This window comes from Heliangelus exortis, chromosome 1 (genome assembly GCF_036169615.1).
Source record: "Heliangelus exortis chromosome 1, bHelExo1.hap1, whole genome shotgun sequence".
Lineage (NCBI taxonomy): Eukaryota > Metazoa > Chordata > Aves > Apodiformes > Trochilidae > Heliangelus > Heliangelus exortis.
The window spans coordinates 177974402-177994051 of record NC_092422.1 but is presented as its reverse complement, the minus strand read 5'-3'; the positions used below and the strand labels follow the sequence as shown (position 1 = coordinate 177994051).

Below are 19650 nucleotides of genomic sequence, written 5' to 3'. Positions count from 1 at the left end.
TCCCTTGCACTGCTGTCAGGGAGGAGGTAGGGAAAATTAAGGGTGAAGTTGAGCCCAGGGAGAAGAAAGGAGTGGGAAGAAGGTGCTTTAAGATTTGGTTTTATTTCTTATTATCCTACTTTGGTTTGATTGGTAATAAATTAAATTGATTTTCCCAAAGTCAGGTTTGCCTTTGACAGAAACAGCTTAGTGATCTCCCTGTCCTTATCTCAATTCACAAGTTTTTCTTGTATCTCAATTTACAAGTCTTTCTTTGTATTTTCTCTCCTCTGTCCAGCTGAGAGGGGAGTGATAAAGCAGCTTTGGTGGGTACCCACTATCCCACCAAGATCAGCCCACTTGCACTGAAAATGTCCAGCTCTTGGATAGTTGTTGTTGCTTCAAGACCTCATATGACCTTGTCATTGGAGTGGTGTTTTGCCTTAGCCAGACTTAGGTTTTCAGATCCTGCTCCACCCTTATATTTTTAATTCATATTCAATCTAAAGACATATTTGAAAAGTTGATCTTAAGACTTTGCTGCAATAAAAAGCACACTGTACGAGTCAGGCTTTCCTACAGGAAAGATTTGTCCACTGGAGGAGAGTGACAAGGTTGATGTTCTGGTGCTCCCTCAGGTGAGTGGCTGAATGTCTCATTTCTGGCTGCAGTCTGGAGGGTATTAAAGGCAAAGCAGATGTCTGAATAGATCAGTGCTTCTATTTCACAGCCAAAGCAAGCAACTAAAAGCTTTAGGAAAGCCACCTTGTCTCCTCTGCTTTTGAAGCTGTAGAGCTGCTTGGAATAAGAATATATCTAATAGATACAGTCTACACAATGGAGCTTTGATATCAAAGGAGCCAAGCAGAATTTGCCCTCTTCAGGACACCTCAAAGCTTGTGTTTCCATAGAGCAGATTTGTCTCTTACACCGTATTTGTCTCTTGTAAATTGCTCTTGAAAGTCTTGACACAAAAAACACATTCAGATGGAAAATATTTTTTATTGATCAACTTCTTGTTCCAGACCCTCCCTCCCCACCCATATTCCCGATCCCACTTGAGCAATTCCACATGGTTTCACGATTTGCTATTAATCATCTTTTAGCTGACTTTATTTCCTTGTTACACAACAGAGAGTAAGGATATTTGACAGGAGTATTCAGTGAAATAAAGGCCAAATGTTTGATAATCAGTACAGTGTGTAACATTGCTCTCAACAATTGAGTACAAATACTGATATAATGGGGGGAAAAAAAACAACAAAACTTCAATTCTTTCCAATTAGCTGTTTTCTTCTAGGCTGAATTTCCACATGACAGTTATAAATAGCTACCAAACCAAAGAAATGTACCTTGTCAGACAAATAGGAAAGTAGTTATATATATTTAAGAAATATGGTCTGTCATGGTGAGATCATTAGAATGGCATTAGAAAACAAAGGAAATTACAAAGAAGGATAATGTAACAAAGCTGAGAAAACTTCCTCCACTCTTCATTTCTGAAAAACATTTGCTTATAGTTTTAAAATGAAGGTTAAAAGTAAGAAAATATGAAGTACTTGTTCTATAGGTAGAACAAGTTCTATAGTTCTATGAGACAACTTATAGCATATTATATATAAAATATTAATTTAGAATAAAAATGTGAACCTGATACTCTAGCTAAGCAATCTGAGATTGTTTTGCTTTGAAACACTGAGAAAAAAAAGGGATAATAATCCAGCTGCTTTTGGACATGTTAGAATAGGCTTCAGCTGCTAAAATCTTCTCTCATGAGGATAATCTCACAGTAATTAGCAGAACCTACTAACATTAGAGATAACCAGTTAGACAAGTTTGCAAGTTACACAAAATTACAACTTGAAAAGGACCTTGGAAATGTGCTGTTAAATTCAGTGCAAGGAATGCACACTCTTCATTCTAGAGGAAAAACAGAAGAGGAAAGAAGAGTTAAAAAACAAATCTAACCATTTCTCTACAGCATGTGGACTTGTCACAGTTCAGACAGCACTCATGGACAACTAAGCAAAACCAAGAAACTTTATTATTCTGAATGGTATCTTCTGACAAGAGAAAAGCCAAAGGCTGCCTCAAAGCAAGGATGGTAGCCCCTTCCCAACCACATGGCTTTCATAACTTCTGCAAGGCTGCATATTTTTCCCATCTTTGAACAAGGGCTTTTCAGAGCCTCTGGAGTCCTAGGTTGTTTCCACTATTGTATGTTGCCTCTGAAATGGTAACCTTAAAGGAAAAGGGTTTTGTAAGCACTCAGGAGCTACCAAATCATACATCTATGGGCTGCACCAGTTACTGGTTTGCTTATACCCTAGGAATAGGTGTTTTGTGAAGGGCTGTGGGAATGAAAAGAAGCACTGGAACAGCTGAGCAGACATCACTGACAAGTGAGAGCTCAGAGGGCAGTGATCTGCTTGCAAATGTCTGGGAGAAAGCATGGGGCAGGTGCTAATAATGTGAATATCCTGCTCAGCAAATCTAAGATTGTTCCAGGGCCCTCAAAGGTTGTCTTGTTACTTCACAAACTTCTGAACTCCCCTGGTTATCTGACCCCCTCTTTGTTCTCTCTCTTTGTTTCTCTCTCTTGGTTCTCTCTCTCTGGCCTCTGATGCCAGACCACGCCATGGGGAAAGAGGGAGAGAGAGCAAGAGGAGAGAGCAGAGGAGCCAGAGGTGTCTTCAGTGGGGACAAGGAGAGGGGAGAGATAGGAACCTGATACTCCCCCATTCAGCCAGACGTTGCTTCTCTTCTTCAGAGAACCAAATTACATTCCTTCAGGATTAACAACTCTGTCAACTCACAAAGATGTTTTAAACTTTACATTGGCTGGATACCTGTGTGTCATGGCCTTTGCTGGGTTTCCATCACTGTATGTCTGACCACGAAAACCTGAAGAAACAAGTTCAAGCATAGGTTGTAATTTTGTTTTCATTATGGTTCACATATTTATTCTGACATTCTCAACTGATCTGAGTTATTGTTTCATTCAAAATAGGTACATTTCATTTTTAATAAGTGAAATAATGTCTCAAAATGTTTGGCTACATTAAACAGAACCCAGAAAAGAGGCCAAAGGAAAAATATAATTTTAAAACAACATAAAATTTTGCCTCTCAGCCAATGCTATTAAATGGAGAGAGGAAAAAAAAAGGAAAAAGAAGGAGTTTTCCCATTTCAGTCCTCTGTAGAGCAAAGAAGGCTAAGCCATTCCAATTGTAAAGCTCAGCTACTGATAGAAAAATGCAGTGCACTGCAGTGTAATGAATTCTACATGTCAGAAATGTAGTCTTGCTTCTGGAAGGAAGCAGCTTTCATGATGGTTAACTACACTGATTTTATTATGCTAGAAACTGTTTTCACTAGAATACAGATTTTGAGTGACAAAATGCTTGTTAGTAACATCATCGCTCTCGGACATATTGATGCTGCTTGGTAACTAACAGTGATACTTAATGTAAACTTCTATTTTACAAAGTTGTACACAGTAAATATTTTTACTGTTTTCGCTATGCTTTTATAACATTATTTCTAATTTACTTCAGTATTTTACATAACCCAAATAATCACAACTTGTGGACAAATCTTACGTTTATTATTCCCTTCACCTTTATGTGGATTTTTTAACACCTTGGGTTCAAACACAATAGTATCCCAATGTAAGAATTATCACCCTTGGTGACATTGTCTTGAAGAAAATTTCATGATTTCCTGATTTTGAAAAGCTAGTGCTTGAGAAAATATCTTTGTTATAGAGAAGAAACATTTAAGAATACAGAAACCCTTAGCAGAAAATGCTATTACTGTTACATTTAAAACCTTACCCATGACAGACAGTTGATGATTCGTGGTGAGTCAGTAAGAACACAGGAATCACAGCAATAAGTCAGACCCACCTAATTCACTGTCCCAGTCTGACACTGACTGGTACCAACTGGTCAGCTGGCAGAGACAGAATTATCCACTGATGTGGAATGGAGTATCCCAAAACTACACAGTATAGCAGAATCCCTAGAGTATGAGGTTAATAACCTCTGTACAACACACACAGTGATTATACATTACGGTTCTGATGTGCATGCAGTTTCTCAGATTTTTCTGAATCTCCACAAATTCTTGATTAGAACAAAAATGTGTGATTAAATGTTCCATATTTAAATAAAATAATGTACCCCAAAAGCCCTTCACTCAGCTTTTGGTGTTCCACCATTTTCATTTCATATGCAGATCCATTCACTTCTACTGTAAGGCAGAGGGGAATACCCAGACTGCTGTCTCTGGAGCTTTTCATTATTTTACATGCTTTTGTCATCCCCTTCACACTTGTAAAAAGGAAAATATGAATAAGGAAAATGCATTCAGACTACATGAATCAACATACTGATTATTTAATTGATTCACCCTGCGTTCATTTGTTTTAAGTTTTTGAGTGAAAACAAAATCTGAACTAGCATTATGCAAATGCTTGCACAAAGAACTACATTTAGACAGCAAATTTAAGCCCCCTTTTTTTTAGTACTAGGCTTTGAAATCTGAAGCTAAACTAACTGGTATTCTTAGATAATAGAAAAAATCTGTCATAGGAATCACTATGTTTACAATGAAATGGGAGGGGAGATTGTTTCTTTAAGTGGGTTTGGGGCTATGCTTTTTGCAATGCTCAGATTGAGTCTTCCAACAGTTTGGCTCCTTAAAGCCTTTTTAGTTCTAAACTCATGCATTCTTCAGCATAAACCTCACAGCATTAGTTCACTCTGAACTCACTAACTTCATCAACACCTTATTTCCAGGTCTTGGATTATTCTGACTCCATGAGCACCTCTGGATGTACCTCAAATCATAACAATATCCTCACTGTACTCCTGCAGCAGAGGGAGGGAGGTACCACTGTCCCACTTGCAGAATTAACACTGGGACTGTGCTGCAATCACTGCAATCATAGAACTCTGTGCCTCCTTGCCAAGGATTGTTTTTAACCACTTACCTCATGTACCAAAGGTAGGTGTGGCATGCAGAGCTTGGCACAGGATGGAAAATTCACACAGGAAGCAGAGAGAACAGGCAGCCACACAAGTTGCCCTTGCAGTAGCTAATTAAAAGCTAGTTGAGGTTTATGAGCACTTTGTCTATAAAGGAAGCTGAGCATATCTTGCTTCCATGCAGACATCAACATTCAGTCAGGTGAATCCTTCCTCAATTTCCAATGAAAACACACTTCACCTGAGATGCTCTCTTCTATACAGTCAAGGCTTAATTCTTCTGTTATCATTCATACTTACCACAGTGGAAATCACAGATTTGCAGTGGAACTGAATAATCTACATCTGTCCTCCATCCCTTTTAAAAGAAAGGATTAGTCTTATTCCCCTTTCAGTAAAAGTGCTAATAAAATGTGTTGACAAAATGTGATTGCTTTATTATTCAAGTGAATTTTTCAATCTGTTTCTAAATAAATACATATGGAGCCTGATGGTCTTGTGTATATTTAGTGAGTTGCAATCACTTTTACCTTTCTAAATGATAAAGCAAATCACCTTTTTTTTAGAGGGGTTGGGGTGAAATGGAAGAACTGTATTCAGACAAATTATATCTTATTTACGAATGAAAATATTTATGCAGGAAAACATCAATTTTACCATCAAATCTGATTTTCTCTGGAGAACAAAGAACAACTCTCATTATCCAGAAGGATTTTGACACTATTCTTTTCATCTTGCCCCTTTCTGCTTAGCAGCAGAAAGCGATGCTGACCAGGGCCTTGCAGGGCAGCTTCTGGAGCCTCACAGCTCTGGCTCTCAGCCTTTCTTATCATGGTGTCTGCTGAAAACATTAACTCCAGAGTGTAATAAACCCACCAGCTTTATGCTCATTTTCTATTAATATTGTCTTAATAGAGTTCACTTTCAGAAAGAGTGTGCAAAAATGTCAGAAATAATTTTCTCAGCCTGATTTCAAGAGCACTAATTCTACCATAGGCTGCACTCACTGTGCAGTTTGCTGTCTGCCTTTTCCAGCTAGTGGCAATTTTGAAAAATTAATCCATGATTTACTTGAATCTTTTGATACCTTGGAATTTTTTATTACAAAGGAATGCATAAGACAGAATTAACAATTTCCTGATCATATCCCTTTATCTTCCACTGATGAAGGAACAAGATCATGGAGAGCAGCTTCTCCATTAATTAATGTCATCTCAAAAAGAGGTAGTGGCAGCATATCAAATATAACTAAGGCTCTTTGCCAACTCAATACACAGTAATCAGATTTGGCTGGGAGGAGAAAGTAGTAAGGGTGCCTGCTAGGTTTTTTCAGGTTGTTTTTTTTATTATTATTATTTTTTTAATTACTCTGTACAAAGTACCTGGCAAAATCAAGACACATACCTGAATACAAATCGTTGACCCACACATTTCCTGTGACATAGTGATTGATACAGAATCTCCCTAATGAAAAGAAAAAAAATGAAAACTATCATTTGTCATATCCTGGAACAAATAAAATGTATTGTGTCTCTCCAGCTCTTTGGTTTATTTACCAATAATGCTACATGGTCTACTGTATGAGAAAATTTAGACAGAATAAATATTCATTATCGAAGGGTTTTTAGTTTCAGCAATATCCTCAAATCTAAATGACTGCTGTACTTTTGCCAGGCACAGTATGTGCAACGGAGGAATAAGGATGATGTTCCTGCATTTTATGAAGGACTGTCAGGCAGGACACCCTCCTTGCTGTCGCTGCTCACACCACGTTAGCTGTGAGTATCTGCACAGTGAGAATCTTTTCCTGGTGTACCTAAGCTAAAGGAACTTATGCTTCTTTACAGTACTGCTGGATTTCCCATCACATTGTATGCTGAGAACAAGTTCAGTCCTGAGGTGAAAGTGTCCCAAATGACTTAATATTTGGGGGTTTTATGGTTTGTCCTCAAATTAATGTTAGTTACCTCACTAACAGCTATGAATCCTAAACTGATGTCTTTATTGTGACAAATTCCTAAAATAATCTTGGAAAGATCAGGGGAATATATTACTTTTGAACATAATTGAACAGGGATTACAAGGTAGATAATTAACATTGTTTTCTGGGAACAGAGCTAAGTCTTGATGAAAACATTATGTATATTTCTCATGGTAGTGAGACAGGAACCATATGTAATTTATATGGGCTCCCATTCTCTCACGGTAGCAGAGGACATAAAAGCTTTGTACTGGATGGAAGAAAAAAAGCATTTTTAGTTGCATCAGTGCCCTTCATGAAATACACACTTCAACACTTAGCTCTGATTTATTGGTGCTCCACCATTATCCTTCTCACTCAGCAAATCACACAGGGACCTTTAAAAGAAGAAAGCTTAAAATCCACAGATTTCATGTGAAATAAACCAGTTGAAGGGAAGTGTCACTGCAAGTGTTCGCTGAGCACAGAGTTTGACAACTCTTCTACTGTACAGATCTCCATCTCTGCCAGCATTACCCTGGGTATCTTGTCCCATTAGGAGAGACTCCTGAGAGCATTACCATTGCCCTCTGTGGGCTGTGTTGACTAGGATTTTTTTTCCCCCAGGCCTTTCCCCATTATTATGAAGCTCTGGGATCTCCTGCAGCACCAACAATCACCTCCCACTTCAGTATGTCCTCAGCCTGCCCAGCAAAGATGAGTTGGGAAACTCTGCTTGTCTCACAGCTGCTCTTTTAGTTTCAGCACCAGAGATGTACTACAGACCTACTCTGATTCATTAGAAAATAAATTCAGCTTTCAGTGTCCAGCCCTTTGATTTTAAGTCCTCATCCATAGCTGCTAACTTGTCAGCTACCCCTGATAGGTGCATGACGCACACTGAAATCATCAGAGGTGCTGGGACAGTCAGTTGTAGCATTTATGTGCCATACACTGGCAAAGAAAGAAGTATACCTCAAAAAAAGGATGCCTGTAGGATCAACAGCATACTTGTGTCTTCACATGCTCCTATTGGTGAGTGAAGTCAATGGGGACAGTCTGGAATAACAGTAGAAATCGCATCTGGATTTCTCAACTTTCTCAAAATCTATCAAATGACACCTCCTATGCCTGGTCAGTGGAGCAGAAAGCAGGAACACACATTTAAGGGTGGACATAAAATTACTGAGGAGCACCAGCAGGGTGCCTGTCAGCATGGTGCTACCAGGAGCTCTTAGGACCTATTCTGCTAACATTTTCCTATTTGGAAATTTATGGTATGGCCACTCTCTTGCTTTTTAAGCCCAATCTCCAGGTGTACCCTTCAGTGGATCACAGGTCAGGCCAACACAGTCATCCTGGTAACCAGGGCTGAAGGTCAAGGGCAAGTCTCAGTTGTTCACACAAAATGTCTGAGGTGGAGGCTTGGCTGCAAGAGAGGAATGAGGCTCCCATTTCCTGAAGAGCTGAAACAGAAATCTCACCTTCCCATAATCTCTCTCACTCACTTGGCTGGAAGAAGCCACTGTGTAATGACACAGTCAGCCAGCTCAAAAGATAATATGGCCTAAAAGTTTCCTTTTTTTGTGTGTTGAGTTTTTGATATTTTTTTTCCTTCTGTGAGAATGGCTCAAGATCATCATAGATTTATATCTCAAGTCTTACATTTTCACGATGTGGGATTTGCCAGGTCAGCTGTATCAGTGACCCATATATCAAATACTAACACTAACATTGCCACACTATGTATATATTAATGTTCCACTCAACAGTCACTTCCTCTGCTGTGACTCATATGACTTCAGGATTCTTATTTATTTCTTGCTTCGTGTGAGATCAGAATTAAAACTAAATGCTTTAAAAATGTTCCAGTAATTGTTCCAACATGTACATGCCTGGGATTATTAATGCTTTCAAGCTGCAGAGTGATAAATGGAATAATGAATGAATGCTGTTAGATACGTTTAAAAGTCTTACAAAGTTTAAGAAATAATATATACAAACCACAGAGACTGAATGGTGGATCCCAACAGTTTCACATGAGGCCAGCTGTGTCTTGTTACACACAAGCACTGAGAACTCTGCCTTGGTTTGGGATGTGAAGAAAACTTGTATTCGTTCTGCAACCTCAGCCATCCTCATTTTCCAAGCTGATATTACGGAGAAAAATACTTTCAGATGTACAAGGACAATATACAATATTCTAAATTGTTATATGAAAAATAAATGTATTTTAATTATTAAGTGCCGTCAAAAGATAGCAAGTAATCATTTTGATTCCCACAAGTTCATTTTTCTACTGGTAAACTCTTTTATCTACTGGGAATACATAGAAGTAGCAAGCTGTCAAATCTCTCTGCTATAATTTACAAGCTACAGTGATATGAACATAGCTCACTTACTGGAGAAGGCTCATATCTAGTTACTGATTTAAATATTTATCACAATTTAATATTAAATAATTTAAAATATAATTTACCTGGGAATTCTCCATTAGCAAATGGACATTTGACCCAAGAGCCTTGTTTGGTTGTAAACTGAAAGCAAAGAAATCTGTTAGAAAAATGATTTTTCTATTTCAGTCTGGCTACAGAGTCAACTAGAGATGATCAGTGCATTTCAGAAAGTTACAAAAGATGAACTGACAGCTTTCCTGGTCTACGGTATCTTCCCAACTTTAATTTAAATTCAGTCCCTCAATCTTCAGATATTTATGCACGTGCTTATTTTACAGAAACATGTTAGTTCCACTAATATAAAAGTAGCCTAAAAGAAAACAATAATATGCCTATATTAACCTTACATGCCATTCATGCCTCAAATAGAATAATAAAATTTATTCCAGTAAATGTACTGTGTCAACCATTTTTATTACTAAATATTTTAAATGGAAAATTTTGTTTGTCTAGTGCATGCTTCAGAGTTTGCATCGATCTAAACAATTTCTCCTCTGTTTTTCTCAGGCAGAGAAAACAGAGGGCACAATCTGACCTGTGTCCTTTCTATTATTCCTTCTGAACTCCAAAAAAACCTCCTTTTGATCTAATCTGGTATTTCCTCTATTCCTACTTCACGCTCATCGGAGCTATGAAACAAAATATTGATCCTAAAGAACATTAGCAGTGCATTGTTTTAGAGCTGGCAGAAAGAGGACAGTTAAGAGGTGTTTTGCAAAGAAATCTCTTTACCTTCATGCAGAGTCTTGGGTGAGTGTCCACACGAGAATATTTAACCTGCTTGAAAAGAGAGCACTTAGCATTAGCCAGTTTCATTCACTAGTTTAACAAAGTCAATTACCAATTACAATCATATAACCATAAATAAAATATGGTTTATTTAACCATAAATGGTTAATGGTTTGGTTACAGAAACGAAACAGATTTCTCTACTTTATAAATATCCCAGAAAGTTAATCACATAAAAGAGTAAGAATAGAAACAACTGCTACTTTGGATTACCAACTAATTCGCTTATTTTTATCTGTAACATGTAGCACTTTTTATAGTCTGTCTGACCCACTAGAGCTAAATTAATTGATTCTACGGTGGCTCATGTGCAAAATTCTAATTACACATTCATCTTGTTTCAGTCCTTCATTTACATTCATCAGCGACTCAAGAGAACATTTAAACATCTAAAGTGTTGTTCCACCTTCAGTTCAGAAATTTTTCGATTTCCCATGTCCCTATTCCAGAAAAGACTTAAACATAAACTGAATTTTAGACATCCGTTTAAGTGACCTACAAAATGTTCCTTTCTTGATTAACAACTGTTTCCCAGCCAAGGACTTCACCATAAAGAGCCTTGTTTCACATAAACAACTACTACTCATGTAAGTAAGTGGTCTTGATTAAATAAACACCCTTTGCTTAAGCAACTGAGCAGAACGGGCCCTGCACACAACCCATGGCATCGTGACCAAAGTGACACTGCTTTCCTCTAACTTTCTGGAGATCAGAATGGATATTCTCAGGCCTGTCTACACTAGGGTGACAGAAGATAGTGCTGTAAGAATCCACTCAGATGTGGAGATAGCATTGTCATCAAGAGAGAAAGCCTCACCCTAATTAGAGAGAAGACTTAACATAGATTTTGGGCCTGTGTCAGCATGTGTGCATGGGATTAGACTGTGAAGCTTTCTGTGGATTTGCAGGGGGAGCTCCCACTTTGAGGAATCTCTGCAGTAGCCTCCAGCACTCTATAGAGATGTTCTTCAATGCTTCAATACAAGAGATTGACCAAATTTGACATCAAAACTTTTAGGATTAAATAGGGGGGGGAAATGGAAGATTTATCATGTCCGTGAATATTAATAAATAAAAGAAAATATTCATCATCTGTATGAAACTAATCTTGGGTTGTGCTCTGTCTAATAAACATGACCATTACCAGTCAAACCTCATTCTAGGCTTCTTTCTCTTTTCCTGCAAGCAATGACTTGTGCTTGTTGTCAGCAGATGCTGAATCCCACAGAGACCACTTACATATGTAAAAGTTAATATTTGGGTTTTTGCAAGATCAAAGCTTTGTTGAAACCCATAAAATGGTGAAACTGAACAGATTCTAAGCATTGGGAAAGAAATCCCTAATCAAAAAAGCATTCAACAGTCTTGAGTCAGCCCCACCCAAGTAGTGTCATTAGAACAACACTCATAAAGTTACAAATACTCAGATAGTGTTTGTTTTTATTTGTTTTGCAGTTGTTACCTCAATTTTAGTGGCTTCTCTCCACAATCTGGAAAGCCTGAAATCTACTTTTCAAGATGAAATCCAGAATTCTAACCAACCTCATAAATTCAGCACATTCAGCATCATGAGATTTCAGACTGAAATATTAGCAGTTGAGAGGAAACCAATGTTTCAACACCCAAAATTTCAAGACATTGGAGGGGGTAGAGAAAGGACTTCAAAAAGATCTTTAGTGAATACTAAACAATTGTGTCCTACCAAACAACTGTTAATTTTCCATTATGTTATAAACAGAATTAGCTTCATCTCACTTATGTTTAGTTGTCTAAATGTTAAATATCCAAATCTGATCTAATCACAATAAACTCTTGTGATTCTCAGTGAAAAGAAAGCTGTATCTTCAGAGAAATCCCCCAAACTTTCTTATATGCTTATCATCAGATGAGCTGTCCTCTCAATAGGTCTATTTCACACAATCACTTTAAATGTAATCTGACATGAATAGCATAGGCTTGAACACCCAGCTATTAGGCAGCAAAGTCAGGATGGGTGAATCACACCTTTACTGTAAACAAAATCAGACCCTATTTGCCCCAAAGAATTTAGCAAACATTAATAGCTTCACAGTCATCTCCACGTTCTATTTCTTAACACTGAGTCAGCAAGCTCTTTGCATAAGTCATGTGGATAGTGTACAAGAACATTCTGTGATGATGAATAGTTTTAAGTATCAGAAAAGAAGAGAGGAATCTGCAATTGCTCTTAATCCGACATCAAACTCTTTGCATTGTGCCTTTGGTCATGGCCTTCAGTCAAACAGTTTGAATAAACCTGCATAGCTCTTACTTTCTCAGTAGAATTTTTGGAAGAGTTCTGTATATCTTCACAGTGGTCGTTAGACTTCATTGACCTGCACAGGTTAACCATGACACGCACAGGACAGGCTGGCTCCCAAGCCAGGGTTTGTGTCACTGGGTTATAAACAATATTATCCCACAGCGCCTTCGTATCTGTACACAAAGAGTGGAAACATTATTCAAGAGGTCTAAAGATGAATCAAAAGTTTTCATTAATCTGGTACCAATACACACGCTTAAAACCACAGGGATTGCTTTACCCTTTCCTTGCCATTCCCACCAATCAGACCTGCAGTGTTCCACACTGTAACAGTTTAAAACTTAAATTCATCACACCAAAGAGTTGGCATTTACCAGAGGTTCTCAACCTGAGAGCTGAGTCTCTCCAGTCTCCCACCATGGTGGTAGCTGAGCATCACCCAGGAATGACTCCTTGATTCTTAAGTAGGCTTCACAAACTCCTGAAAGTGCATTTTGTGCCCATCAGTCACAGGAGGAATGTAATGCAAGAAAATTCTTAACCAAGGAGCTTCAGTTAATTGTGTGTGGTAAACAGGAATAATTCAGTTAACTGTGTGTGGTAAACTGGAATAATTCCATTCATTAGTGACTAGAGGTCATGGTATGGAAGATTCAGGTTCTGTGTGTCTTGTTTAGGACTGACATGAACATGAGTATGTAAGAGGATAAATTCAAACCTTTAGCCACATATCAAGAACCCCAATAGTAAACAAAGCTGTGCAGGTAATTCACAATAATTAATTTTTCTGCAGCATTTATATAAATGTTCTTTCTGTGAACACTGGGCACTCCATAACTACAGACCCAGTCAACTTACTAATGTTATAGAAGTCTGTAATAATATAGATACAATGTAAGTGTAATGCTAATAGTTCAGAGAAAAGCATCACAATTAAGATTTCTTAGATTTGTTTCCAGGCCTAGCTATTAACTTATTGCCTGAGTTTCCTTCTGTTTTAATCCTTTGTGGCATCTACTTATTCACATCATAATCAAGATGCTTATTCATCTTCAGTCTCACATAATTACATTGTTAAGAAACCAACAAACCTTTTTTTTTTTTTACTTCTCTTAGCTGCATTAACCCAAAAGAGTTATTACATAGAGGAGCTTATTTAATTACCTCTTCTATTATCCCAACTTTATTACAGCAATTATTAATGAAAAAAAAAAAAAAAAAAAAAAAAAAAAAAAAAAAGACACAATGTACTTTGAATATTCGAGAAAACAGAGATCTCAGTTAGGAAAAAGGAACGATTTGAAAAGAAAATATTTTGGTTCAAAAGCTGGAACACCCTAAATACTTAAATAACTGGGTGCTACAATTTGAAAAAATTGCTTGAGATTCTTGCAAGGTGGGTAGTTGAGTGAAATAAAATTTTAATTGTAAACCACTATCTCTCATATTCACTTCCTTATCAAAGCTGTAAGTTCTGTTTTCAATTGTAATTGTCCATTGGAACTTCCTAAATGAAGAGAAATAAGCTTCAAGAATTTCAGTGTGCCAAACACATACAGCACTTCCTCTGACTCCATGAAGCTTTGTAACCTGTGCTTCAGCACTTCCCAAAGTCCTGACTCAATGGAGAAGAGAATGACTGCAGTATGAGGGGAAGAAAAAAGCAGAATATTGAAGGAAGGAAGGGATCACAGCATTCATGATCCCAGCTTCCTGCATTTGCAAAGCATAACCACTTCACACATGGAAAAATAGGTAGAGATAGGAGAAAATCTGGAAGACAGGAACTTATGCCCCATGAGACCCAGACTCCAGATGAACAACTACCAAGAATAGAGGTTAGGATTGGATACTGCACATGCCCAAGAGGTTTTGTTTCTATGACCTTGAAGCCAGATGTGAGTACATCACATAGACACAGCTACAGAGCTTGAGAACTCCTGTGCTTATCACACTAATGGAAAAAAAAATCCTTTTTTATTTAGCCAAACTTTACTCCATTAATAAAAAGGAATGGTAGTGTCACAAACTCTGTATTCTGCCACAATAAAATTAATCAGAAATGAAGGCTGGGCTAACAAAAGAAGACATTGCTTCCTCTCTAACACGTGTATGAGCCCTGCAAGATTGCAGTTAGCATACATCCAGTTTTATGGAGTTTGGATGCACTGTTATGAGTTGGTGGCTTTGTCCTCTCTCATGTTTGTTTTATTTTTTAAATGAAACATTAAAATCCTTTCTTAGAACAGTCCAGGGAGAAAATGAGAAAATATTGTTGTACTTATGTTGGATGCAACACATCCAACACATTTTGCCCCTGTACTCAGCATTGGTGAGGCCACACCTCGAGTCCTGTGTCCAGTTCTGGGCCCCTCAGTTCAGGAAGGATATCGAGGTCCTGGAGCAGGTCCAAAGGAGGGCAACCAGGCTGGTGAAGGGACTCAAGCACAGATCCTATGAGGAGAGGCTGAGGGAGCTGGGGCTGTTCAGCCTGGAGAAGAGGAGGCTCAGGGGAGACCTCATCACTCTCTACAACTCCCTGAAAGGAGGTTGTAGCCAGGTGGGGGTTGGTCTCTTTTCCCAGGCAACTCTCAGCAAGACAAGAGGGCACGGTCTCAGGTTGTGCCGGGGGAGGTTTAGGTCAGACATTAGAAAGAATTTCTTTACTGAGAGGGTGATCAAGCATTGGAATGGGCTACCCTGGGAAGTGGTGGATTCTCCATCCCTGGCGATATTTAAAAAGAGACTGGATGTGGCACTCAGTGCCATGGGCTGGTAACTGCAGCGGGAGTGGATCAAGGGTTGGACTTGATGATCTCTGAGGTCCCTTCCAACCCAGCCAATTCTATGATTCTATGATTCTACAATAAAACCCTGACCCAGGCTATGCTTTTTTTCTATATGCGTAGTAAAACTTTCATTAAAGACCTACATAATATGACAATTTCTTTTTCAGCTGTCATTTTAGACCAAACTTTAACTTTGCTGGAACACTTTGTGTGAATAATTTCCTATTAGGTCTGAGAAGTTCTATGTGCACCAAACTAACTTCTTTTTCAACTCCCTGTTCCCTCCTTTGTGTTAGTTGCTGGACACCTTCAAATCTCCCCTTGAAGCCATCTTCTCACATAAGCATGTCAAAGCTGACTTCAGTGGCTTTTCTCCTTCTGGCCAGTTTATGTGTGATTTAAGAAAACGTGGGAAATTAACAGAAAGTTACTTCGTGTTTATGTTGGCATAAACTTTGTGAACAAGTTGGTCTAAAAAGAAGTTATTTCATCCACCCACAATATAACAAACCAAAACTACATTTTCCTTGAAGTTTTGCAATGCATAGTTTTCACCTTGGATTGATTTTAAATTGCAACACATTATTGAAGCTGCTGAAAACCAGTCATATAAAGAGTTATCACCCACTACTTGCCATTTTCAAATGGGCAAAGTTGTATCCTTCTTGCATCTGGAATTGCCAGCCAGCCCTACAACCCAAAAAGTGATCATTAGCTAGAGATTCTCAGAGACACCAGTTTTTAACACTTTAGACAGAATGTGACAGAAAACATTCCCACCAAAGATGTAGATGCTGTTTTTTAGAAAGCTTTGGAAGTCATTTTTTTAAAAGATGTTTGGCAATAGATATCTGTTTCATTGTTGATCAATAGAGAAAATGGAGCTGATAATCTAAGGTGATCAAATCTATCCCTTCAGAGTGTAATTAAAAAAAAAAAAATCCCTAGACTTGAAAGACACCTCGTAGTTTAATTCACATATTAAGGAATATGATTTTAGATCCCTACAGTGCACACATCTGAGTGTAACTGAAGTGTTCAAATTACTATTACAGCAGCTATATGAAGATCTAGCCAGTGCAACTAGTGGAATCTATCCTGCCATCCAGCACATCCCAAAATAGCCATCTGCATTTGGTCAGTTGAGTGACTGCATTAAATAGATCTCCATTGACTATAAGAGTTTGGACATAGAATGCAAATGTAGATATTGATATCTGGACATCTACATTTAGGTATCTTAATCTGTAAGGTAAATCATACCCCAAAAAATCACTGAGAAACTAGGTCACATAGTATCTTTATATCTTACAAAGATAATTTTAAATTGGTTTAGTGACTATTTATTCCTGTTAATGAAAGATATTCCAAAATCTTGCTTCTCAGAAAAAAATCTGTGCCTATCCTGAATATACTAATGCAATACTGTTTATCCTCCTTTAGTCTTTGTGGCAAGAATGGCTTCAGCTTAAAAAAATCTGTTATTTTTCCTTAAAAGCAACCCTTTGGTATGTATTTAGATGACAAATATATTTTCTCTTTGCATATTTTACCAGGCTGGTGAAAACATGTTCTTTCGATCTCCTTTATAATACACTCTCTTCATTCCCCAGCAATGATAGATTTTTAATGTACAACTTCCATTTGAATTAATATGGATATGGATAAGAGAATTTGCTTTTATTTCATTTCAAAGGAGGCCTTGCCCATACTTGTAATAATTTAACCCACTAAACTTTGTTCACCTTTATATTCTGCAAGATGGTGAGTTTAACCATCTTGTGATGAACTATTACACTTTTTTCCCCTCTATTTCTAAATGAGGACTTGCCTCTTACAGCAAGAAATCTTCTTATTAGAACAAGTTCATGAACTTATGCTTCATACATTAAACTTCATCCTCCTTTAGTTACTTGGTATCTGAAATCTCCAGTTTCCTCCCATTATCCTAACACTCTTCCATTTGATTACACTTTTCAAATGTATTATCAGCAAAACCCATTAGCATATTCCCTCCTTTTGTGTCCATGTAATTGATGAAAAGCATTTATATAAGAACAGTTCTAAGTGGGGTCCTTAAGTAATCTTTCTAGTATCACAGCCACATTCAACAGGAGCAGTCAAGTTAGCCCTTCAGCTAGCAATTATCTACCATGCAAATCTTGTTCTTGTTCTCACCCCCAGCTTCCTCAGTTCCTCTTTTAGTTTCCCATGCAGGACTGTATCAAATGCTACTCTGGAATTCAGTCAGATTAAACTTTCTGCCTTTTCATTGGTTATAAAAAATCAGTCAAATTAATCTTGTACAATACTTCCCATAAATGAATAGAAATTGTACCCAATATTTTTATCTCCATGCTTTAATTAGTGTTTCCTAAAATATCTTCTGCATTTACATAATCATTAGGTCAGACAAGCTTTAGTGAAAAACTTACATCTAGAGCCTTTTCTTCCTTTTTCCTCCTTTCCTAGCACAAATCCCAGATAAAATTTCTTTAATCAGAAACACAAGTATATACCAAATTCCAGACTGGATTACCTCAATGCAAAGACAAGGCAGTAGCTGAGAATATTTCAGAGAAACGGATTTTAAAGATTCCTTCCCCTTTATCTGAAATGAAAAAGATGGCCATGAATCCAGGACAGTACATTACTTTTAATAAAGCTAAACAAAGACATAGGGAGGCATATCCTATTTCCTATATTTCCATGTACAAGTCACACCCCCAACAGTTCAACAAACTGGTTTGAGTTTTCACTCACCACAGCAAAGGCTCCTGTGTCTTCACACGTAAACCATTTGTGGCACAGGCGAACGTAATAGTCTTGATCTCGAAGAAAATTGGATACATTCACTGATATAATTTTCCTTACCCTGTCTACATTGTAATCAAACTTTCCAGCTGAAAAAGAAAAGCATGACACTTTCACACCTGATTCTTTATAAATTTCTTGGTTTGTATTTCACTATTTCTATGTAAGAGGCACAGAATATATTTCTTAACTTGATGGAGATGAAATTCAACGTCTATAGATTCTTGCTCAGTATGTTTGAATTAATTCTTTTTCTATCCTGATAGAAGGTATTTTTTATGGCTTGAGGGAGGCACAGGCTGAATTCATGGTATTGATATGAGGAGCTAGATTTGGGACCCTGAGGGATCCTAGGAAGAGAGAGGGATCAGTATTCCCTCCCATTTCCTGCCATACCCTATAAAAGCCAAGTGGGTGGCAAAGTTCACCTTTTCCTGCTCCCTCTTTTTTCCTCCACCCAGAGGTCTTGATGAGAGACCTCTGCTCCTTGTGTCTAGCTGATCACATGCTCAGATGGATCTGAATTCATCAAGTGCTGGGAAGAGTCCTGGACCCTCTTCCTGAGTTTGCTCTGCTGTAAGGCACCTCTGGATACTTACATCAGTGACCACTGAAATCAAGTTTTGTATATCTTTGTGTATTTTTCATTAACAACCCACATGTTACTGTCCATTCCTCTATTAAACCTGTTCTAGTTTTAACTTCTGACCTTTAAGTCTTTCTTCCTTATTCCACTTTTCTCTCCTCCCCTGGGAGGGTGAAGGGGAGTAACAGAAAGCAAGTTTCTTCTCTAGTTTTCATTTGCCCTGACCACTAAACCAAGACAGTCTTCTCATTTTATGAGATACAATTATTTTCATAAGAATAAATATAATATTATTAAATTTTAAATTAAATACTACTATAAAAGCTGACTAGCCCAAAGTTGCAATTTCATTACTAATATAGTCTGCAACTATATTAGGCATATACAAAAGTTGGGGGAATGTTTTAAGCTTTCTATATCCATGGGTATGTCAAAATTAGGGTGGAATTTTGGTTGAGGCATGCCTACAGAAAAAACTTAAAACCAGAAATCTGAAATGCACAGAAAGGACACAAACCTGTTTCCAAAAGTTTAGGTATCAGATAGGTTGTAATTATCTTTATCTGCTACCTAATATTTCCAAGTCCAGACAACGAAACACATTTTCCAGGACATTACCTGTCAATTACACAGTAGAGGTAGATATAAATCTTTTTTTTTTTTCCTCTGATTATTCAGCTATAAAAGCATATAACTGTATAGGTCACCAGAAATAGCTTACAGCTTTAAGTTACGTAGAAGACCATCTCACCTGAACAAGCTGGAATGGATTTTCCCACATCACTGTTTCTGCAATCTGCAAAATAAAACCCAGAGATTTTTTCAGAACTGCTTTATTTACATAACTCTGAAAAGTAAACTGCCAGATGATCCAATAGCTTCCCAACAGGAAATCTTTCTCTTATATCCCTTACTAAAGGCAGATTTCCATCCACTTCTAGATAAACAGCAAAAATGAAAAGTGTCCTTATCACACATGGAGGTTTTATCACAACATGCCTTAAG

At 37.6% G+C, this 19650-nt stretch overlaps 1 protein-coding gene across 1 annotated transcript in view; it reads right to left on the bottom strand.

Annotated features, from left to right (window-relative positions):
* Positions 1–1063: 1063 nt before the first annotated feature.
* Positions 1064–19650, bottom strand: part of IL17REL (interleukin 17 receptor E like) — a 45692-nt gene continuing 27105 nt past the window's right edge. Inside the window, exons 6-17 of the mRNA XM_071733812.1 lie at positions 19397–19441; positions 18009–18148; positions 17785–17856; positions 15881–15935; positions 12466–12629; positions 10119–10166; positions 9410–9467; positions 8935–9080; positions 6375–6434; positions 5271–5328; positions 2829–2883; positions 1064–1899 (exon numbers count right to left, since the gene is read on the bottom strand). Coding sequence (XP_071589913.1) covers positions 1872–1899; positions 2829–2883; positions 5271–5328; positions 6375–6434; positions 8935–9080; positions 9410–9467; positions 10119–10166; positions 12466–12629; positions 15881–15935; positions 17785–17856; positions 18009–18148; positions 19397–19441 — 929 coding nt within the window. The 3' untranslated portion in view covers positions 1064–1871. The remainder of the gene's footprint in view (positions 1900–2828; positions 2884–5270; positions 5329–6374; positions 6435–8934; positions 9081–9409; positions 9468–10118; positions 10167–12465; positions 12630–15880; positions 15936–17784; positions 17857–18008; positions 18149–19396; positions 19442–19650) is intronic.